The following is a 22,799-nucleotide window of genomic DNA, read 5'->3' as shown; positions in this document are numbered from 1 at the left end:
AACTGTTACAATGTGGGCGGCCGGCCGTTACTTGTTGATTCGATGCCAATCTGCAATTGTTTTCAATATTACTATATCGGCACCTTTTGTCACGGGACGCCGTCGGAAACGCCGTCCCAACCCCGTCGGAGCGGCAAGATCAAAATGTCCACAATGACTGAGCACCCCCCAGAGACCCGTCCGGCCGTCGGATACGCCGTTTGGACCCCACCTGTGCCGTCCCAAGCGTCGCCCGGCCCCGCCCAGGAGCCCGTCCGGGAGCCCGTCCGGCAGCGCGTCCAGCAGCCCGCCCGGTAGCCCGTCGGAAACGGCGCCCAAACGCCTTAAGAAACGCCCGGACGCCGTCGAAAACGGACAGTTCTGACGGCGTCCCAGGCGTTTGAGGCGTCCTGGCCCGTTTCTGGCCTTTGTCCAGGCGTCCGTAGTCCCCGTTTACCGCCAGGGACGGGCAGCCGTCCCAAACAAACGGCCACCACAAACGGGCGTTTAAACGGGCGTTTCTCCGTCGGGGACGCTTTCATTTTTACAGAGGTGTAAGAAAGAGCCGGTAAGAAATAGACAAAATTTAAGCAGTTCATAGAATTCATCCACAACTCGCCTGGAGTCTCAATTCTCTGTGAATATTTGAGTCTCTGTGAAGGGAAAAAGCGGAACTTTGAGTCTGACTCATCGATCGAAACTGAAAACCTGTCCAAACACGAAAAGGCGAGCATGACTCATATGATGAGGCAGAATGACACAATATTTCGCACAAGACGATTGACATGAAATAAAGATATTCAAACTAATGTAACACGAATCTTAAAGACATTTTGTGCTTGTATATAGACAGAAATTCTTCAAGAAATGAGAAAATAAAAGACGAACCTCGAAAACATCTACGCCGTCACTTCCTGGTTCAGAGTTCAAAGTTCAGCTTCTGACCTTTCTAGGTCAAAGTTGGTAGCCTCGCTATGATGCAGCCGGCCCACATGCGGAAAATATTTTAGGTAGTTTCTTAGATATTAGAACGTTTGTAATAGGGTTTCTTAAAATCTGAGGAGACTTAGGGGAACGTTTTAAGAATCAAGATGTTACCAGAAGCGCAGGAGGGAGAAGAGACGATGGTGGTCGCAAGACTTTCCGGTGAGAAATAAATATTTTTTGTTACGCAGCATGGGCTGCCGGCTGGGGAGGGGGGCGAAGAAAGATGGCATGTGCATGTGCATGTGAGGGATTTGGGTTAAAAATCTATTGAAAAAATGATTCTAAACTATCAAGACTTCAAAGTGCTGGGATTGCGCCTTTCTATAATATTTCCATAATTTAGCTTATTTGAATTTCTGCTAGCTTTTGTAACCACTGAAACTGATTACAATTGTCAAATTTTCAGGAATTCAGGAATAAATTTTGGACAAAAAAATGTATCTGTTAAAAGTAAATTTCTGAACTAAAGAAAATTTCTGAACTAAAAACAAAGAATTTCAATGGCGTCACTGTGCCACCAGTGCACAGAAAAGGATTTCACATCCTGAGTGTTTTTGAGGGGCAGTTTTCACTGCACATGTAAAATTTTCTTATAAACTTTTTATTTTGCCAGCCCCCGCCACCATCTGTGTGGAGCCGGTGGGGAGGTGGTTCGAGGCGTACGCTCACCGCTACCGGCACAAGAAGACGCTGTCTCAGCACGAGTCGGTCGGAGACAGCAGCTCCTCGGAGGAGGAAGACGAAGACCTTCGCGACGAAGACTTCCAGGAGGACCCTCTGCTGACCTCGCTCGACCCCAAGGACGTCAAGGTTAGGAACTATTCTCCAGCTCAAAAAGAAATCGACTCACCAGAATTTTCAACCGAATATCTCAGCCTTCATCTGCTATCTGACCTAAGGGTGCACACTTCAGCACTTTTGGTCAGATAGCAGATGAACGTTCATGCTGCAGTCTGTAATATAAGGTCTGGGAAATGTCAGTTATGTAGTTGAATGAATTTTTTTAGTCATTGAAGTGTCAAGTTTGGCTTTTGGAGAACATTGGTATTCAGACTATTTCCCAATACAACTTTGGTGCCAAATTTTTATTTAGAATTAGAATAAATAGCAATGATACTAGTTCATTGTCTTTGAACACATAAATATGGCTTTCCACTTATTCCCACTATTGATCTACTATTCTTACACCAGACCCAGGACCACTATGCAGTGTTGGGGATAGCCAAGCTGAGATACAGAGCTACACATGCCCAGATTAAACAGGCCTGTAAGTATGGTGTCTTAGTCACAAGCTACATTTGTTGGTTTGTTTCCACTCTCCGAAAGGCAAAACACACCAGCATTGTACAGCATTGGACAGAAAGTACAAGCTGCGGAAGACCAGACTGTAATGTTTGAACCACTCATACCAGGAAGGACCCCTGCTCTTGTTGATAACTGTGGTGGGATCTTTAACACACTATACCGGTAGCTATACATGTAGGTTTGGTTCTACCGGGTATATCTATAACTGTGAGATGGTATTTTTACTCCTGGGACAGAAGTATTGTTAAGGGTGGCACTGGTTTGAGGGAGTTTGTATGTTTGGGTTCCAGACACATCAGGCCATACATGATGTATGACAGCAGAATGGGAGTGTGTGTAGGAATTCAGTGGTGTAATATTATAAAATCCCCTCCACAGCTCCAATACATTAATGAAAACCCAAAATATGTCTCTGAAATCTCTGTTTTCTTGTTGTTTTGACACTTTGATATCTCTTCCAGACAAGCGTATCGTGCTGAAGCACCACCCCGACAAGCGCCGGCAGGCGGGAAAGGTCGTGAAGGAAGGCGACGACGACTACTACTCCTGCATCACAAAAGGTCAGAAGTCAAAGTTTAATACAGTCTTGCAAAAGACAGTGTGTACATGAGCTACTTTTGTAGGTTTCATGTTTATTTTTTAAGTCACATATTTGGAAAGCCAACTCACATTCGAAGCTCAAATACTGTAATGTCAAATCCCATTGGATATGCAATTGAGCATATCTTAAAAACAAAAGTGAATTTAAGAACATGTAATAATGATGTATTGTAGCGTCAGTTATCCCTAAGGTATATACACTTCAGAATCAGATATCCAGGTGTTCAAGGCCTCAATAATTTGTAGTATTAGGGTATCTGGTAGAATTGTGAGGGTTGATGCTACCGGGTACTATGTTAGCTTTACATGCACATGTTACTAACATAGCTTTGTTTGTTTGTTTTCCTCAGCATATCAGCTTCTCGGTAACAAAGTGTCCCGGCGATCGTTTGACAGTGTTGATCCTGAGTTTGACGACTCCGTCCCTCCAAACAACTCCAGCTCGAAGGAAAACTTCTATGAAGTTTTCGGGCCTGTGATTGCAAGCAATGCCAGGTGAGTTTATGGTGCAGTTTCTATCTGTTCTGCTAGGGGGCACTTATGGTATGTTAGAATGAAACCATCCTTTCCCCTCTTATGACTCATCTTGGGGCTTGTTTTTGCACTGTTTTAAATGCCCAAATAATGATGCTAATGTGGGTTAGTGTGTGTCAATATCATACAGATTGCCTTATTCAGAATATTGCCAGTTTTGTTGCCCTGAGAATGCATTGGAAACTTTAAATTCCTTTACAGTAATTAATTTTGCTGGGGAACAAAAATCTTAATGGCATCATATTATGGAATCTGCCATCTCTGGTTGTTTCTAAATTCAATTTTGTTTTTATCTTTTTTGACACAGGTGGTCTGTGAAGAAACCAGTTCCCAAACTTGGCACGGCAGACTCTACGTATGAGGAGGTTGATCACTTCTACTCCTTTTGGTAGGAAAATTGATTATGTTTTCCCCATTCTATAATCCATGTGTAAATGGTATCCCCAAATAAAGTGCTGTCCTCAGGACTTTATTTTCTGGTAGCCCAATGACTTGTATACAGTGCAAATGTTGATTACAACTTTGAATGTGTAATGATTCAAACCAGAGAACATTGACTGCTTTTGCTGGACATATTTGCTTGTTTGTTCTTAGTTTGTTGTCATCTATTGCGTGTATTTTCCAGGTATGATTTTGATTCCTGGAGAGAATTTTCCTATCTGGATGAAGAGGATAAGGAGAAAGGAGAAGAGTGAGTAATCACATTGGGAATTTCTCGCTGATTCTCACCTCCCAAAACATTTTGAACTCTAATTCAACCTTTCTGTCAATCTACGGTTACACCATTTCTCCCTTTCACTTTCTGTGACTCTACTGTATTGTAATAACTCAGACACACCAAAAACAAACCCTCCCTACACAGAGGTGATAAAAGATGATTGATTTCCTAATAGCTGATAATTGCTAATTGCTTATTGATCATATCTCTTTAATTTTCTTCCCAGTCGTGAGGAGAGAAGATGGATAGAGAAACAGAACAAAGCCGCTCGACAGAAGAGGAAAAAGGAAGAAGTGTCCAGAATACTGAAGCTAGTCGGTGGGTTGCCATGACAAAATTCCTTAATAACTTAAAAGTTAAATACCTATTCTGTGCCACGCATGTGGAAAGAACTGAAGAAACATACAGACAAAAAAAATTGTTGTGGCATTTTTTATACCAATTTATCCATCTATTATGCTGTCTTTGGTTATCTAATTGCTTATTTCCAGACAATGCCTATGCATGTGACCCAAGAATAAAGAAGTTCAAAGAAGAAGAGAAGAGAAAGAAAGAGGAAGAGAAAAAAGCAAAGAAAGAAGCAGCAAGAAAGATTGCAGAAGAAAAGGAGCGGGTTTGTGTCAATCAACTACACTTTTGTATACTGATGTTAGCATGTAGCCTTTTACATGTTGTAGTACGAAATTTGTGTTGGTTATGAGATCAGCAGCAGGGAGAGGGTTAAGATGCATTGCAAAAAGTAAGTTTGGTGAAAAATTTCTCAACTGTTCCCATCCTATGTTATCTTTGTACATTTGTATATGAGATTTAATATTGCATTCTGTGATCTAATTCATTTCCCCATGATCGTACAATACAGTTCTAATACATTCACTGATACCCAAAAACTTCCCCGGAAGTCTGAAATCTCAGATTTCTTGATGTACATTGTAATATGTCAACTTGGGCGGCCGCAGAACAAGAACTGCACAATAAAGCTGCACTAACATGCCTGTGCAGGTGCACAGTTTGAGGAATATTCCTGTTCTGTTTTGCAGCAAAGACAAGCGGAGCTAGAAGCTGAAAGGAAACAAAAGGAAAAGGAAGAAGAGGAAGCAAAGGCCAAGGTCAGGGTCATCTTAAATGATTTGTTTGTTCACACATCTACAGTCTAACATTGTACTTATATTAAAAGTCTTTTTCTCTGCGAGATTAGAAAGTAATTTCATTTTTGTTGCTGTTGTTTTCAGGCTTTAGTTGCCAAGAAGGAAAAGGAAGCAGCCAAGAAACAACTTAAAAAGGAGAGGAAAAGACTGAGGGACGTTTGTAAAGTGAGTTTAAGAAAAATATCTTGACTCTAAAAGAAAACTGTAAGTGTAAGTTCACCAAGACTTATTTTCTCAGTAGCAGGGAGGTGTTGTAAGTTGCACAGAGCATTTCTGTTTGCATTGTAATGATTTGATGTGAAAACCACAACGCTGAATATTTCAGAATTTACAGTAATAATCAGAGCATGCATTATGTTATAGTTGGAATATGCTTTAGAATGTTTACTTCATTAATCACAAAACCTGTTGTAATTGCAGACCAATGACTACTATGTAGAAGGTGAGAGTGACACAGTAGCCATGATGGAGTCTATTGAGAAACTCTGCAACAGACTTCAGATCGCAAGGTAAGATATGAACAAACTTGAGGTTCATTGAAGTACTATGTTACTTCTTTAAATGATGAAGACAACTGGGTAGTGGTCGAAAGTCTAATAAAGCCTTGTATCAGTCAAGTTGTACAGATTTCATTAAGAGTTCTAAATACACTGTATGGACTTGAGTACAAGTTTAGAGTATATTGTACAGGTCAAAGTTAATTGCACAACAATTGTAACAAGTACAATGTAAGGCAAAGCATATGTCCCTGTTAGCACATGCATAAATCAACAGGATTAAGATGTCCCCGATTCTCCTGACTAAGAGATGTTGGCCATGGAGCTTCTAGGTGCCTGATCCTCCCTTTTATCCTGTCCATAGTCTACAGGACCTGAACACAGCCATGGCTAAAGGCAGCAGAGAAGAGGCCAAGGCAGCCCTGGATAAACAGGTGAGTGCATTTCTGAAAAGAACTATTGCAGTTTCCTATATGCCAAAAATGTACACAGTGTACAAATTTTGCAGACTGCCCCAATAGTGTACAGCTACAGGGCTGAATGTGTGTGTGTGTGTGTGTGTGCACAAATGGATAGCGCATCTGCACGGGAATGGAACCATCATTGTTGCCCCCTTGCATTTTCTGTTCAGATAGAGGAGATGGAGACAGACATCCGTCGTGAGGAGGAGGAGAGGATCGCAGCGGAGAGGAAGAAGCAGCAGGAGTCGGTCCGGGCGAAGGAGAAGGGCGGGTCCGGCAAGCCGTGGTCTCCGGAGGACCTGGCGCTGCTTGTGAAGGCCGTCAAAACCTTCCCTGCCGGGACAGTGTCACGGTGAGAAGCAGTGGAGGGGGCTTGACTTAATCCTCTTCGCCCGTCCTAGAGCACAGGGCTTCAGTGAACGCTCTCCACCTCCCTCGGATCCTTGCGATCGTCTTAAACTCGTGCCACAAGGTGTTGGCTGCTGTTAGGTCCTTCCTGACACCTCTCTTACAGCAGTGGAGGGGAGGAGGGACGATATCTAAGGTCTTAAAGGCACCCGAAGTGGGAAGTATTTCAAGGCAGTAAAACTGGGTTTTCAAAGTCAATTTTCTGGTCATTTTTCAATGTATTAAGTTCAATTAATCAATGCTATCCTATAGCATACTGATATCTGTGATCAGATACAAACCAGCCAACGGAGTGAACAATCTTAACAGTCAAACAAGCTTTGCCTTTTTTTCAACAGGTGGGAAGTCATTGCAGCCTTCATCAACGATCACACCACCACAGACATCAAGAGAACGGCTAAGGAGGTCTTGAACAAGACAAAAACTCTGCAAAAAGCAGGTCAGTGCTGTTATAGAAAACACCTTTAACTACTTTTTAACAGGGTCACAAGGATTGGACATTTGGACTTGACCAATATTCCATGCATTATAACCAAGGACCTGTGGGCTGTTTTGTTCAGTATTTACCAACTGTGAATTTTGTGCTGCCTGTCTACTATCCGCAGAGGATTCCCGTACTCTGCGGACGGAAGTGAACAAAGCAGCATACGAACGACTGGAGAAATCCACCACGGAAGCGGCGTCCATAAAGAAAGCAGAGGATGCTGGGATATCCGAGAGGTTTGATGGTAAGGGACAGATTGAATGGCACTTGTGTATTTTTGTCTGACTCGACAGCCAAACGAAACAGTACACAAACAAACAGTAACTTGGTGATTCCTACTTCAGACCCATCGGTGTACCAGTTCAGAACCGGTCCTTGGAACGCAGATGAGCAGAAGTGTCTGGAACAGGCGCTGCGGACGTATCCGGCCGGGACAGGGGACAGATGGGACCTGATCGCTGAGGCTGTGCCGGGCCGGAGTAAGAAAGACTGCATGGTCAGATATAAGGTGGGATATGTCTTTTCTTCTGGTCAAATCTATGTGTCTTATGATGACAATAACTTACAATATGAAGCAAGTTTGAACTGTGATTTCTAAGACAAGAAGTTGGACTTACCCAAATTTTCAACTGTACAACTCTCTGTGTTGCGATTAGTCAGCTGAAGGAAACATGACACTTTCTTTAAAATCCAAGAATACATTTGTGAATTAATAGATATTATCCAGTGATGTTCCTGCTTTTTTCTTATAGGAACTTGTGGAGTTGGTCAAAGCCAAGAAAGCAGCGCAGGCAGCTGCCAAGAAATAGCATCTGACATCAAATCGAAGCAATCCTTACATGCCAGAATGTCTACTCATGATATGGCCAACTGTTCGTGCTTTGACTATTGTCTCCTACTAGCGATGCCTTGAAAAACAGTCTCTCTGTAATGAAAAAAACAAATCAATGGATTAAAATATCATTGCAGACGAAATGTGGATGTTGTTTCTCCTGTACTTACTTGTTCTGCATCACTCAGTGGAGTATTATATGACTTTAGAAACCAGGACATTAACTCTTTTCACCGTTGGGTAACTTCTCTCTTTCAATGGGTGACATGCTACTGCTTACCGTTATAGTTCTGAAAAAGAACTAGTTACCACCCGTTAAGTTAATTATGATAAACAACTTACTTGCTTGTAGAAATCTACACAGTGGAAAGCCTTTCGGCAATGAACTGTACAAAATGCTGAGGCATTGTGAATAAGCAAATTGTGGAGAAAACAACAGTTCATGAAATGTGTCCTACCTTTTTCTGTTGTCCTATGCATGTTTTCCAATGACCTCTTAAGTTTTCCCAGATAGTAACAGTAAAATATGTGGCTCAAGTCATATTTAGGTACAAGGCTTTTATAGGTTACTACTACATGTATTTGATTGGACTGTTGTCATCGATCAGTATATAGTGTTTTTTTTTCTTGTGAGAAAATTCCTTTTGCTGCTGAATACCAAAGTGTCTTCACAGAGACTCTAGGAATGTTCTATAATAAAGAGACAATGTTGTTGTTTTTTCTATGAAAATAGATCTCTTGATTGAAGTTATTTGACGATATCATGTTGCTAATGCTCTTTTAATGAAATGAAATACACAACAGTGTGAAACTTATCAAATTTTATTTGGTACAACAAGAGGGTATATATAATACATTTACACCAAAACACACAGCTCTCACTTGAATAAGAAAACTACAGTGTGCTGTTACGCACAGTTTACATCCATCATTTGCAAATTCTCAAAAATTGCACTACTGCATTCTAAAACACTGTATACTATACAAAACATAGTACTAACACTGATACTACTAGTATATAGTGATAGTCTCTCAATGACAACTTCAACAAACAGACTGGAATGTTGTTGTTTTTTCCATTAAACAGTACTTTGGATGGTTTCTCCACCAACCAACTAGAAACTACATAGACTTTACTAATATATGTATATGATAAACTCTTAAGACACACTTTCTATACACTGTACTAGACTACCTAGAAATATATGTTCAACAAACTCTGGGGTCTACGCAAAAGTACATGTAAATCTAAAACAAATGCTCTACTAAAGGCTAGCACCTGAGACTACCATTCCATGGGCCTCCCTAAATACTTTTAAAAAAATAGCACAAAACAAACCTCTTAAGTGCTTAAAACAGCCACTGCCCTCTAACACTTACTGTACAACACTTACAGTTCACTGAGGACCATATAGCAGATTGACAGTGATACACTGCACACTACACTGAGCTTTCCAAGTTGGATATCCATCTTATTGCCTTGTATTGCTTCCATGCTTTCTTAATAATACTAGTAGCTACAATGTAAGTACATAACTGGCAAGTGCACCTCAATATGACCTAAAAAAAGGTATACTATAAACTGACCAACTTCTGTCAACTTGTGCAGAGGTCTATGCTTGCTTAAATACCATGGCACCAAAATCAGTGTTATTTGCAAAGTCTCATTGCCCAGAAGGTTGGACATTCTAATTACATTGGCTAAAATGTACGTAAATCAAATAGAGCTTTCATTTCATAGCATCAAATGTGTACTTAATTTTTCAATATTCATCACAACATAAAAACGTTTGAACTAAACTGTAACACTTGACATTGCTTAATGAATGATTGTAGTGCTGTAACGGTCAAAAAGTTCCTGAAAATTGATCTTACACAACTGGAATCCCCCACAAAATTGATATGATTAAGACAATAATTCCTCTCTGATCTGCATCTAATATTTGAGTGTAAAATACTGATTGATTGTGATCAGCTTCTCTTTGTAAAATGTAATTGTTCTTACATACATTGTGTAGTTCACAAACAATTTCCCAGGGCAATGCAGAACCTGGTTGTGAGTGTTGATGTTTTCTCACTAATATAAAGTGTTCTCAATGCAGGCTAAAGGCATTCCGGTTGAGGTTGTCTGTGCAGTATCAAAATCCTTGAGATAAGGTTAGACTGCAAGACACTTAAGAGAGTCAACTTAGGGAAAACTCTAGGAAAGTTGAAGATGATAGTTGTTTTTTTGTTTTTTCATCTGGTGAATTTTCCTTAGGTTAACTCTAACAAGTGTCTAATCCATGGTAGGCCTGTTGTCGGTGGTAACAATAAATATATCAGGTGTGGTAACTATATAAAAGACTTGGATCTAACAAAATACTTTTCAGTACCAAAAGTAAAAAACATACAAAATGTGGGCTGAGATTTCTGTTTAGCAGAAAATGTATGACTATGAGTTATCACTTTTCACTTAAAAATACAGATGTTCTGTACCATATAGAAAGGGTTGACACACGTACACGAGCGATAGTTTAAGTACAATCCTGGCAACATTTCAACTGTCTGCAACATCGTTTGGTAGTGCCAGAAGCTACACTTGTCCCAATGGCCCATGGCCACTTACTATATTGGCATTGAGCCAACCAAGCCTTTCTCTGTCAGCTGGCAAAGCTATCACGTACAACACTTACATGTTCAGGGTTTTGCAGAGGTTTAGACTAAACTGTGGCATGACTACATACAGGCTTTGGGCAACAAGCTTTAGGCCATTGGGAAATGCTGTTTATTTCCAACACTTCATTCACTTTCCAAGGTCAGATATATTGTGGAAGAATATGAAGATGCTGCTAGTGTCTACGCAAGGATATCAAAGTGCTCTCATTGGAGTTAGGCTTGTAATTTTTTTTTAATCTATAACAAGTCTCTGATTTTAAGAGCAATGAGAAAAATTGTTGCTTTGGTGGGTTTGTAACATTCATCAAATGCTGACAGTTTTCAGCAAAATGATATATGTAGAACCACAACTGACATGGTTTGGCAAGATTTTGTAACACTAGCAACCTTCCTCAATCCTTCTACTTCTCTTACACAGCTCTCCTTTTGACAACAGAACCTTACTGTACAACACAGCGGGGATATGTGAAAGGTAAATCTTGATACACAACTATACATAATACATGTGTCCGTCACTAGTACGGCTCCCAAGGATACACATCTATATGGTTAAAGTGTCCGCCCTCCCCAGCAGTGCAGCGTAGACAACGGGAGTTGTAGGATGGGCTGCGGTTCAGGTAGCCCAGGACGTGAGGAAGAGGCGACATCTATGCCGGGAGAGAAAATATTGGCGCAATGGTCATGTTAGTTTGATGATACAGGCAGTCAAGGGTCATGGTACTAGGGGTAAGATAGCACATTGGCAGAACATACCGTACTACTACGACCACAGTTTCTTTTGGATGTTTGGTCAATGTTGATCAGAAGTTCGTCCATTGCATGTCTTTTCCAACACATTGGAAAACAACAGATGGGACGTCATCCTTACACAAACGAACACGACCTGAAGCAATACGTTCTGTACATGTTCTGTACATGTCCTGTGTACCGTGCGTTCTGGACAGGTGCGGTACGTTCTGCCAACATGCTGGGTAAGAAAAGATACACTAATTTGGGGACATGCTAATGGCCATCCTGTGGCAAAGATTGAGTGTCACGCTGGAGGTCACACTTCAGTGGTAAAGGTAAAGGTGGTTGATGTGGCGAGCAGACCCAGACAGAGAACGCACACATGCCGGACTGTGGTACGGGATCGGGAGGAAGCCCTGGCCGGCGAAGGCTTGGGTCGCGGGCGCAGTCTGTCGAGGAAACACGGACGCCTTGTCAGTTATAAGGGCGGCAGTAGTTTTTTTTTATTTGGGTCTCCAGTAGTGTAACTGTTTTTAAAAGCCTCAATGCCTGTTCTCCTATACATCTTCTAGCAAGACGTGTATGGTACAGGAAATTTCAACTAGACTAAGTTACCATGGCAAAAAATATCAACCCACATGCAAATGATGGCAAAAATCAACCCACATGCAAACCATTTGTATTGTCAGTAAGGTAGCTTTTGACAGATAGACAAACCAAGGACATTATAATGTCTTTGGACAAACTAACAACAGGATTAGTAATCTTAGGCTAAAATGTCCAACTTCATGTTACTCAACAGTACAGATTGCATTATAAACATACAAACATGCACAATTACTTGACGTTGAACCATCTATTAGCAATATGTTAATGCAACAAGTTTTATTACACATAAGCGGCCCACCACCCTCCAGAATCACACAAGGGTCCAGTACCTAGAAGAAGTGCGGTACCTTGCAGGGATGAGTCATCTCGCCGATAGATGGTCCGCAGGCCGGCTGCGGAGTGCCTGGCTGCAGCACCGGTGACATATAGGAACCGCCTGACACGAAGAAGCGGTGTGGTGGTGTTTGTTTCGGTGTGGGCCCCTCCTCCATCTCTACGGCAACATCCTGATGATTTGGAGAAATAGCACCATTCTGGTTGGCGTCCAAAGCCGTGGGGTTACTGCTACAGTCTATGTTTGGTTGGCTGAGAGGTTGGTCGGCCGGCCGATCGTCCCAGGCTACTGGTTGGATGTCGGTGTCCATGGATGTGTCGTCGGGATCAAAGAGAGAGAGGAGACCCTGGCAAGCCCGCTTGGGGTTGACAGATTCCAGGTCCACGTCTTCTTGGACGGAGAAGGCATACTCGTGCTGCCGCTTGCACCCTTGCACCTGCAGGTGTTCAAAATACATCAACACTGTCGATTAGCTGGTGAAGCAAACCTCACAGTGAAAACAGTCCTAGTAAGATCTACCAAGAAGGCTGCTTTGTTGCAGGCAAAAACAAAGGCACATTGTTATACCAGTAGGTGATGTACTTTTATGACGAGCATGGTTGCCAGTTGTATGACAGACCATGTGCTACTGATAAAAAGCAGTGCAGTGGAGGACTACACAACAACTTCTAATAATGTGGTTGTTCGTATAATTATTCAGGGCACAGTACGAAATGTATACCCTGAGGCAAAAAATTCTCCATACTATATTTCTTACATATCATGTAAAATAAAACAATGAATTTTTTTTTACAATGCATGCTTTCCTTGTCCTAGTCCTACTATCATCATACATTACAGGCTATCATTTTTCTATTAGTAATTTTTGTGCACAATCTTTCAGTAACATGGAGTCACTTTCACCTCACTACACATCTTTTTGTGTGAACAATGAGACAGTAACGGCCAACAGGTTAAACAACAACAGAATCACTTCCAGCTGACAGGCTTCCTATTGTTATGCAAATAGTAATCACACAGTAGATAATACCAGTAAAGGATTCTATTGTGTTCAGGAAGCATACTGAAGAAAATACTGGTCGGGAATTTGAATTTCTTCATGTGAAAAGATGTACATCTACAAATGTTAACTAACTATCAACTTTTTTGCTGGAGCTGAAAATCATTCACAAGTTTCAACCAAGTCAAATTTAGGCCTGGAGAAAAATTGAATACATTATATACTTCTCTTCAGTTTTCAGGGAAGAAGTTTTAAAAATCATCAGTTTTGTGATAGAATGTCCTTGGTTTTGGAAAGAGGCTTAGGCTTTCAAAGCATCTGTTAACTGCCACGCCCTTCAATCCAATATTCATATGCAAAATAAAGATCAAAGGAAAGTTCATTCACTGCCCTTTACGGCATTGTCACAGCAATTTCAACAATAGCTATTGTCACTCACTGGGCCTCTACATGCTTGGAAGCCATAGGGCATTCATTTATTATTCAACAGCCGTGGTCGATTACATATCTCAGTTTCCTCCCCCACCAAGTGTCACAGATAACACAATCTGTAACGATTTGCTCGAAATTCTGGGACGAGTCAAACGCGTTGTCCTTGGCCCACTTGCATATTTACGGACAGCCGCCAGGCGGCAGGACTGTGAAATCTGATACGGCGTGGGCGCGTTTTCTAGATCAAGTCAACATTTTCACCCCGTAAAAAGCTACATATGGACACAAATAAATGCTCCAACTCCACCCTTTTTGTTTTCCTACTGTAGTTTTTAACCCGAAGTGGCCATGTAAGAATGTGTGGGTCTGTTTTCATGGCGTCTTTTTCCATCCACACAAACAACAAACACCTGCGCATGCCGCGGGACCAGTATGAAAAGTGAAACAAAAAGACCACCGGTTTGCACACAAAGCGGAACAACGATTTTCCGGGAGGAACAACGATTTTCAGCGTAACTCACCTGATCCACAGGCGTGGTACTGTCCCAGCAGTGGTACGCTGCCATTTTGGAGAGATAACGCGATGATTTAACGGCCGCACGGGAGGTTTTTTCCGTTGTTGTTGAGAGAGAAGATTTGTCTAGACCGCCATCATGCTGCAGACGCTAACCTCTGACCTAATCCTCCTCAGCAACGACCCCATAGGTGTACACCCATAACCCGGTTAAGGATATCATTTTGTATCTAAAAACGTACATTGAATACATAGTGTTCATTATTTAGTATAAAACTATATTTTTACACAAGAAGCGGATTTTATTGGATTTCATAATCTTTCTTTCTCGATCTGAGGGGTCAATTTCGGCTCTCATTCTGAATAGCGGGTAAGTTGTATGCGGTCTTGTCTACACGGGAACGAGATCGTCGTGCCCAAGTTAGAGTGGGAGGAATGAAAGGCGACCATGTTTAGTGCTGTCTTGCTGGTTCTGTGCGCCTTTCTTATGCTGTGTTGGGTGACAGAAATCGAGCTTTTCGGGCTGTACCTGGTGCAGAGATACACCTGGGATGAGCTGTACCCTATTATATATCTCTGGGCCGAACGGTAAGTCCTAGAAACTGTTATTATTGAGACAGTAACCTTCTAACGTTATGTGTTAATCTAGGAGGATCAGCTAGTACACAAGACCAAATATTTTTGGCTTGGCCTGAGTTTTAAGTTCATATCTGTAGAGTCAAAACAAAAGTCTGTATTTAGACGAAAATATGTAACGTTAAGTTCTCAGGAAATAGTTGTTTTCATAAACCTGTAAAAGTAGCAGTAAATCCCAGCAGCCACGTCTGGCGAAAAAAAACACAAAAAATGTATTAATATTATTATTATTATTTTTTTGCTAACGTTACATTGGGTAGATACCGGTAGTAATTAGTTTGTGTCCCACAGTTTCTTTGAAAAATATGATTCTTACTATGGGAGATCCACAAAATATCGAATGCACTTCATAATTTTTGTGGACTATATTTCTGACCACGTTGTCAGAATCTTTTGTTCAATCAAGGACATTATGACGTTACATCCTATTCAAACAACACCTGTGCACTGCTATTGTTTGGGTTCCTTTTGATAGGTTTGTTGTTGTTTATAGAAGGCACGTCTTGTGGTTGACTTCTTATTGTTGTATTGGAGTATGGCAACACTTGGCAAGGCCTGAAGGCTATAACATTTTTATATATTCAAGCTCTGAACAGTTAGATTTGTAACTAGGTTTTGCTGACATTGTACTTTATTTTGTGTTGTTAGGTGCACTCATGAAAATGAAGTTCAGAAGCACATCAAAATATTACTATTAGCAGCTACATAAACCCCAGCAGTCTATATACTAGTAATTTATCCTGTGTAAGAACTAGGCTATAGTAGTAGTCATAACAAAATGCGTCAAATGAATTTCATCTACTCTTTGTTCTCCCAAACAGGCCTGATGTTCAGCACAACAGACGAGTTCAGCATTTCTGATGTGCCTGGAAATCTTCACTGTGGAGTAACAATGTTCCCTCGGAAGGAAACTGTAATTTATCTGGGACAAATCGGAGTTCATCCCGACGCACCTACTATATATACCAGTGAAGACAAAGGCAGCAATGAAGCACAGCATTTACACTCAAAGCTGAAGAGAGGTGACCAACAGCAACATGACACGACATGGAACTGTAATTCTGCAGGACAGAAAGTCAACATACCTCCCTGTAAGAATTGGTCCTCAGTGGAAGGCAACCTGGGAGATTTCCTAAGAAGTCCCACAGAAGAAGAGAACTCTAACTCCCTGACCAAGAAAATTTCACATAATAACTCCAAGATCAAAGAGACTTTACAAACCACTGTTGAAGTAGAAGTACATGTACCACTGTACAACTGTACACCTCTAGAACAAACAAATAGACAACTCATAGCTCAAAACTTAACTGTTAAAATAGGGGCCAAGCTAGCACAATGTAAAGGTATGGTAGAAAGCGGAGGGTACAGTAAAACAACACCTGTACAAGCAGTAGTGGTGATGCAAAGTCTGGAAAAAAAGTTATGGGTGGTGTTAAACAATTTGTTCAGGGCATATAGCTGTATGGTTTGGGCAAAGTGTATATCACAACAGCTTTGCATGCACAGATTAAGCCTTAAAAGGTAATATAATGAAAAAGTGTGAGGGTTGCAGCTCACTGCTTAAACATGTACTAATATGTGCTGAACATCACACAGAAAACATTAAGCAGATACATAATTTTAAAAAAGGTGTGGAGGTGTGTACAAAAGCACACTTCAGGTAGTTAAGGTATCATGTGCCTATTTGAGAGAAAAGTTTTTGCTGCCAAAGATATTGTCAATAGCTCTATCTTCTGTTTAGATAGATTTCTTAGCATTTTTTTAAAGGAAAGTCAGTGAAGTTTTTCAGAAATACTAACAAAACCTTCTGGTGTTGCAAGGAAAAACCAGATGAATAACTAGAACTAGAAGTGGCAGCAATTGATATTACAAATATTGATTATTTTATTCAACATTATTTTAGTCTCAGCTACTACTGCAAAGTATAGAAAATCAGGCAGCCAACAAAATACAGTACTGTAAATTCTTACGTAATATATTTTAGAGGGGACTTGATAATTTAAGTTGGAGGGAAAAGAAGGTTTTTGCCGCATGTGTCTAGTTGGCGATTGAAACAATCTTGTAGGGCTGTTGTAACACAGCAGAAACACATCTGCAGCAGAGGAGGTTGTAGCAAAAACCATGAAAATGATTATCATTAATATGACTCACACAGGAGCTTATTGTTGGAGCGTCAATGTCATAAAATGTACATTGTGTAAATGTGCAAAAGCCTTGCTTATGGTGCTGAAGCTGCTGCTACTAGTACTAGTCCAAAATATACAGGCCCAAAATTATTTTGAATAGAAGCTATTGTCAGAATAACCTGTGTAATAATGATAATAACAGCATACAAGGTCTTGATACCAGATTATATCCAAAAGGGTGAAAGGTGGTGGTTGCATGGTTAAGGCAATTATGTTAGAAAAGCTTTTTTTTTAATGTCCATGATTTAAGGGAGCACCAGAGATCTCCAGAACACTTTCTTTGATAGATGGTATTGAAGCATACATCCTTGACAGCTTGGATGTCAAGGCTCATACATCCGTGTATGATGAGCCTTCTTGGAATGTGGTGCACATAGTCATTTGCTTTGCTCTGACCCAAAAGTGACAAAGCTGTACACAAGCTTGGACAGTCAATCATTACGCACCACGGCTGTGACATCAAATTTCATGCAAGGTGGCACAAAGTATACAATTTTTGGCCAGGCCAGATAAGTTCAAAACTCTGTCAGAAATGTTTAGTATGAAGAATCAGTGCTAAAGGTATTTTGGGAATATTTTGTTTACCAAAGAAAGTGTTGTGAAGAGTTCTGTTGTTCACCTTTAATTGCTTGAAGATAATTACTTGAAAAACAGGTCAGAGCAAGCTTAAGTGACCTTCAGTGTATGCCCCCAGGTGGAATAGATTACATGTACTTCAGGCAGATGACAACTGTAATTCACTTTATGTTTGCTGTAGCAAAAGTTTGTGCTCTGAGAAAAATGAAGGTGATCACGGAACTGTATGTTTACAGTGGCGGCAGGTGCAGAAAAAAGAAAGCAAGTTATTTGTCAACGGTAATGATAAGTTCATATGTACAGTACAGAAAGTGAGATCGAAAATGGCAAACATAAAAGTATGGTGAGAAAGTCAGGAATTACAGTAATTTAATGAGGCTACAGTCTAGTATGCAGAGAATCATATAGACAATGTCGAGAAGAGAACCAATGTTAGATGCTATATGTTACGAAAAAAATCAATGCAACAAAGAATTTTGACTGTTGTGATCTAGCTAAATGCTAGAGCATAACTTTTGTAAAAGTTTTGACATATGGATGTTGCCTAGTATATTGTAGCTTGATAAAGTACTATTATTATCATTCGCAACTATAATTTATATATGAATCGTCAAGTTGCAACAAATTATGATGCCACCTTGAAGCCAACTTACTCTCATGCAGTTATTTATTGTCTAATATAAATGCTATTTTAAGTGTATCATTAAAATGATATGTTGAGGTTGCAACATCTGTTCAGGAATTACGGAATAAAAGACAAATAGTATTCCCCGACTGTTGTTATTTGTTGATCTTGATAATAATAATGTCGGTCAGAAGAAACTTTGAATTCACATTCTCTTCATATTTTCATGTTTCAGCATTTTTTTCTGATTTGAAAAAATCTCATTATATCATTGTTTTTATTCCAACATTTTCTCAGCCCTAGAAACAATTTTTAGGAGCCAAGAACTTTGGCAACTGTGGTGGCATGGGAACGAGTTTTTTTGTTCCACAAAGGATTCTGGGAGATAATTGGTTCCAGACGCCCCCTGGTGAGACGGCGGTCAGTTCGAAAGTGGAGGCTGTACACATAACGGTACACTTCAGAAAAACGTCGCTGTTTCCAGCTGAAACAACGGTTTTTCGGGGACAATCTGTAGCCCACGATTTCTGTACAATATTGGTGAGTAGCATTTTTGAGTTGACAAGTTCATTCACTGTTTTGTTATTGTTTGTTCTTAGTTTTTCTTCCTGTGAAATCCCATGTCAGTATGCGTATGTGTCCTTGGGTAAAGGAGGTCCATTTTATGACCCCTTTTCTACAATTTCTTGAGGTCTTCTTGTTTTCTTAAAGTTATAGTGTTCTGTGAAACACAGTTTCTAAGCGATAACTGTCACTAAACGGAGCTGTCAAACTCAAAGCTTTAGGAACATGAACAGAAGGTCTGGTCTAGTGACCGGGCCGGGAGACTAGAACCCGCCTTCTGCGCTGTCGGGGGTCCCTCGAGCCCAAGTCAAAATTTTTGGGCGGTCGCCAAGGACAATTGTGCTACAAAATCGACATTTCTTTGTTATGTTATTGTGCAGATATGTTCATCGATTTGCTGATATTGTAACTTGCCGTTTTGTCCGCTCATATCATAAATAATATATAGATGTTGGACCTTACTCTGCATATCTCTGGAATGTCTGGCCACCCACATGGGCTAGTCTCCACCAGACTTCTTTTGCGGGGTGAATAAATTCGTAAAAATCGGCCTAAAAAGGGTAATAATTGGCCAGAGAAGGTAGCCGGTCAGAGAAGCTCCATTTCCCCGCCGAGAAGCTTCTCTTGCCGGCTACCTTCTCTGGCCAATTAATACCCTTTTTAGGCCGATTTCTACGATTTATTCACCCCGCAAAAGAAGTCTGGTGGAGACTACACATGGGCCAGAGACGTACCAATAGTTATCATACTTGGGGGGAGGGTGACCGACTGCAGTCAAACTTTTTTTTTGTTGCAAAAATCAGTAACATGATGTGTTGATTTTTGCAGATAGTGTCGACTGTCATCATCACTACAGCTACTCAAGTTCCTGCAATCTCGAGCTTGTAACAGGGCACAACATCAGGCATGTATGCAGGAAAGGAAAACATAGAAACTACAAGGTCAAGCTCAAGTGTATTGGCAGAGATTCATCCAAAGGAAAATGCAATGTTCAAGTCAGAATCACCGATGACAACTGATGTCTGCAGTGACAAAGCTGAAGTCTCGGCCTTTGCTTGGCACACAGAGAGAGCCCTTCAGACACAGCGATCTCTCTCACACCAACTAGATACACTGGGCAACGTGGTAAAGCCAGAGCCAAAGGTTTACAAAAATCCTGCACCTTTCAACTTTCATCCCACCAGAGACAAACCGGGCTGTTTCAAGTTTGGTCCAAACTTTCCACCAACTAGTAAACCCATGTATATGAAAGTTGAATCTGAAAACAATGGACACACTTTTGGGGTTCAAACACCTCTAAGCTTCTATCAGCAAGCAACATATCCTTCGAGACCAATTCCAGACTATTACCAAAGACACTGGGACACTATGATGATGGCAAATGGACAACACACTGACAGCTTTCGTGATCCACAATTAAACCAGCAAAGCTGGACCTTGCCCAGTCCATGGCAATACCGTTTTGCATACCACCCTCAACAAGGCTATTTCCCATATAATACGATAAACAATTGCTTTCCAGTAGGACAAATGAGGTCTAGTGTTGTTGGGACAGACCAAGCAAGAGAGAGATCACAGATGCAGGAGATAAATAAGAGGGTAGGGAGCAACTTAGACCCTTTACAGTTTGCTGTGCCATTATCTGTCATCCAGCAGCCTCGAAGCATGGGCAAGGGAGATAGTCAAACACAAAAGTGGACTGTTGTGAAGCACGAGGACACTAGTATTGGGTCTACCATGGAGGAAAACATCACCCCACTGCTGAAAGAAAACAGCATCCATATCAAGCAAGAATATACGACAACACCTAAAGAGAAGACCACTCCGCTTCTGCAAGAAAACATTGTGCCAACTTTACAACAGAAATCTCACTGTCCGCCTCAAGACGAGACGTTTGGCTGTAAGACTTGCGGGAAGGAGTTTAAAGTGAAGTCGCTGTATCAGTCCCATCTGCAAGACCACAACAAGGGTTTCACCCAGGTAGATGACATGTTGTACAGGTGTGACACCTGCGACCGGGAATTTGCCACGACAACGTCCATCCTGTACCACCTGCGCATACATAACAGGCTCAGGTGTCCAGACTGTAATTTCGTTTGCTCCAAAAAGAAGGTGATGTCCAAGCACGTGTGTCGGTCCAAGAAAACGAAGAAAGAACAGGGGTCTAAGAAATTTAAATCGAACACTCAGAAGCAGACCGTTGTAAAAGAGGAATCAAATGAGCAAGAAAATGAGACCCAACATCTGCAAAAAGACGCCATCCAAACTGAAGATGCCACCCCACAAGACACCACCCCAACTCTAACCCACCAGAAGTCTAACCCACCAGTTCAGGAACTAGAAGAGAAGTTTGCATGTAAAACTTGTGGCAGAGAGTTTAAGGTGAAGTCCCTGTATGACTCCCATGTACAGGATCATATGAACGGGTTCACTCAATCCGACACTGCGACGTACAAGTGTGACACCTGTGACCGTGAATTTGCCACCCCGACAGCCGTCATGTACCACCTCCGAATCCACAAGATGCTGCGGTGCCCCGAGTGTAATTTCTCCTGCTCTAAGAAGAAAGTGCTGGAAAGACACGTGTGTAGGTTCAAGAAAGCGAAGACAGGCCGTTGTCAGACGTGTACGGCAACCTTCCCTACCCGCTCACAGCTGAACAAACACTACGCCCAGAACAGGGACCACCTGCCTATAGCCTGCCCATGGGAGGACTGCACCCTCAGGTTTGAACACCCGTCCGACCTGGCGAAGCATCAGGTGGTTCACACAGGCGAGAGCAGGTACATCTGTGAGTACTGTGGGCAGCGGTTCAAGCACGCAAATAACCTGAAGGTCCACATACGCATCCACACCGACGAGAAACCGTTCAGGTGTGACAAGTGCGACTACTCGGGAAGGCAGCAGCACGCCCTGGACTGGCACAACCGCAGCCACCATGGTATTCCCATCCCCAAGAGGTCAAAGGTTGATGAAGGTAACAGTGACAATTCTGTCCCTGAGGGGTCAAAAGTCAATGTCAACAGCGGTGACCTTGGCAGTCTAGTCCCTGAGGGGTCAAAAGTCAATGTCAACAGCGACGACCTTGGCAGTCCAGTTTCTGAGGGGTCAAAAGTCAATGTCAACAGCAGCGACCTTGGCAGTCCAGTTTCTGAGGGGTCAAAAGTCAATGTCAACAGCAGCGACCTTGGCAGTCCAGTTAAAGTCAAACTTGATACAGCTGCTAATTAGTAAGTTATGCTAATAAGTTACTATGGTAACCATTTTACCATAATTACAGTAAACATAATTTAGCACATTGTAACAGTAACTGTAACAGGAGCCTCCATTACAACTCAGGGACCACAAAGAACAGCAGTAACTCTAAGATTTGAAGCAGTACGGTATTATTTTTTAGCTGGAGAAAGGTATTTCAAATGTTGGTAGAATATAGCACTTATACATACAGTATATATAATCTAATATTTTATTTACATGTCTGTTAAAAAATATTTGGCTTCTCTTTTAAAACAACATGTAAACTAGAAAGTATGCCAGAAATCCTTGGCTTCTGACAACAGTCATGGAATGTTAACATGTTTTACTGTAGCACTAACACGTTAGCTTGGTTTTGCAGTTTTATTTTTGATCTTGTTCGCTTTCTTAGCCTTTTAGATCTTACCCTGTAATAATACATAGATTTATACATAAAACTGTTTTTGCACGAAATCCTATACTATTTATACAGATGCCCTGTTTCTATTAATATTTATCACATTACTTGTTCATTAGAATATTAAGCAAGTGTTTTCAAAGACACTAAAAGAATTCATGAAGTTGATTTTGTTTGAAGTCACCATGGTAATCTTCCCTCTATAGCCCAATACTAGTATCATTAAGATTAAGAGTTCCACAATCACATACCATAAATTAGTATCAGTTGATAATCCCCTGTATTTGTTTGTGTGTGTGTGTGTGTGTGTGTGTGTGACTGCAGCGTGTGTGTG

The 22,799-nt window shown here is 41.2% G+C and overlaps 4 protein-coding genes across 10 annotated transcripts in view; 2 read left to right on the top strand and 2 right to left on the bottom strand.

Moving 5' to 3' along the window:
* The window catches only part of LOC109470761, a 7,953-nt gene extending 7,032 nt beyond the window's left edge, over positions 1 to 921 (bottom strand). The window contains exon 1 of one of the 4 annotated variants that reach the window (XM_019769835.1): positions 868 to 921. The gene's annotated coding sequence lies outside the window, so the exon portion shown is untranslated. Of the gene's footprint in view, positions 1 to 598; positions 706 to 867 lie in introns of those variants that run through there. The other 3 variants (XM_019769843.1, XM_019769858.1, XM_019769851.1) reach the window with 3 other exon arrangements.
* A 27-nt stretch (positions 922 to 948) lies between these two features.
* Positions 949 to 8,235, top strand: LOC109470486 (dnaJ homolog subfamily C member 2-like). Its single transcript, XM_019769450.1, has 18 exons — positions 949 to 1,125; positions 1,580 to 1,776; positions 2,158 to 2,233; positions 2,733 to 2,831; positions 3,222 to 3,366; positions 3,713 to 3,793; positions 4,031 to 4,096; positions 4,350 to 4,441; positions 4,615 to 4,736; positions 5,161 to 5,229; positions 5,353 to 5,433; positions 5,689 to 5,777; positions 6,130 to 6,199; positions 6,397 to 6,578; positions 6,973 to 7,073; positions 7,240 to 7,362; positions 7,463 to 7,626; positions 7,871 to 8,235. The coding sequence occupies exons 1-18, from the start codon at positions 1,071 to 1,073 to the stop codon at positions 7,925 to 7,927; spliced, it is 1,869 nt and encodes a 622-aa protein (XP_019625009.1). The 5' UTR covers positions 949 to 1,070; the 3' UTR covers positions 7,928 to 8,235.
* A 521-nt stretch (positions 8,236 to 8,756) lies between these two features.
* Positions 8,757 to 14,407, bottom strand: LOC109471140. 4 transcript variants are annotated; one of them, XM_019770382.1, is made up of 3 exons: positions 14,234 to 14,407; positions 12,294 to 12,716; positions 8,757 to 11,786 (listed from the first exon to the last, which is right to left on the bottom strand). In XM_019770382.1, exons 1-3 carry the CDS (start codon positions 14,276 to 14,278, stop codon positions 11,661 to 11,663), a joined length of 594 nt encoding a protein of 197 aa, XP_019625941.1. In that variant the 5' UTR covers positions 14,279 to 14,407; the 3' UTR covers positions 8,757 to 11,660. The 4 variants fall into 4 exon arrangements, with proteins under 4 accessions (XP_019625941.1, XP_019625962.1, XP_019625932.1 ...); XM_019770403.1 differs by having other exon boundaries at positions 12,276 to 12,716; positions 14,234 to 14,406; XM_019770373.1 differs by having other exon boundaries at positions 8,798 to 11,255.
* Positions 14,408 to 18,661: 4,254 nt separating this feature from the next.
* LOC109469093 (zinc finger protein 62 homolog) lies at positions 18,662 to 22,669 on the top strand. Its single transcript, XM_019767480.1, has 2 exons — positions 18,662 to 18,789; positions 19,642 to 22,669. The coding sequence occupies exon 2, from the start codon at positions 19,720 to 19,722 to the stop codon at positions 22,042 to 22,044; it is 2,325 nt and encodes a 774-aa protein (XP_019623039.1). The 5' UTR covers positions 18,662 to 18,789; positions 19,642 to 19,719; the 3' UTR covers positions 22,045 to 22,669.
* Positions 22,670 to 22,799: the final 130 nt, after the last annotated feature.

The sequence above is a fragment of the Branchiostoma belcheri genome, unplaced genomic scaffold (genome assembly GCF_001625305.1).
Source record: "Branchiostoma belcheri isolate BF01 breed outbred unplaced genomic scaffold, Haploidv18h27 scaffold10, whole genome shotgun sequence".
In the NCBI taxonomy this organism is placed as follows: Eukaryota; Metazoa; Chordata; class Leptocardii; order Amphioxiformes; family Branchiostomatidae; genus Branchiostoma; species Branchiostoma belcheri.
This window is presented reverse-complemented; position numbering and strand designations above follow the sequence as displayed.

Bases quoted from the DNA above. Each gene is read 5' to 3' on its own strand.
- LOC109470486 (XM_019769450.1), top strand. From the start codon at position 1,071: ATGTTACCAGAAGCGCAGGAGGGAGAAGAGACGATGGTGGTCGCAAGA. The intron at 3,794-4,030 runs GTAGGAAAATTG...TGTATTTTCCAG, and splicing joins GATCACTTCTACTCCTTTTG to GTATGATTTTGATTCCTGGA. The intron at 7,627-7,870 runs GTGGGATATGTC...TTTTTCTTATAG, and splicing joins ACTGCATGGTCAGATATAAG to GAACTTGTGGAGTTGGTCAA.
- LOC109471140 (XM_019770373.1), bottom strand. From the start codon at position 14,278: ATGGCAGCGTACCACTGCTGGGACAGTACCACGCCTGTGGATCAG. The intron at 12,717-14,233 runs GTGAGTTACGCT...GAACACCTGCAG, and splicing joins GTACCACGCCTGTGGATCAG to GTGCAAGGGTGCAAGCGGCA. The intron at 11,256-12,293 runs GTACCGCACTTC...CTCCCGGCATAG, and splicing joins AGATGACTCATCCCTGCAAG to ATGTCGCCTCTTCCTCACGT.
- LOC109469093 (XM_019767480.1), top strand. From the start codon at position 19,720: ATGTATGCAGGAAAGGAAAACATAGAAACTACAAGGTCAAGCTCAAGT.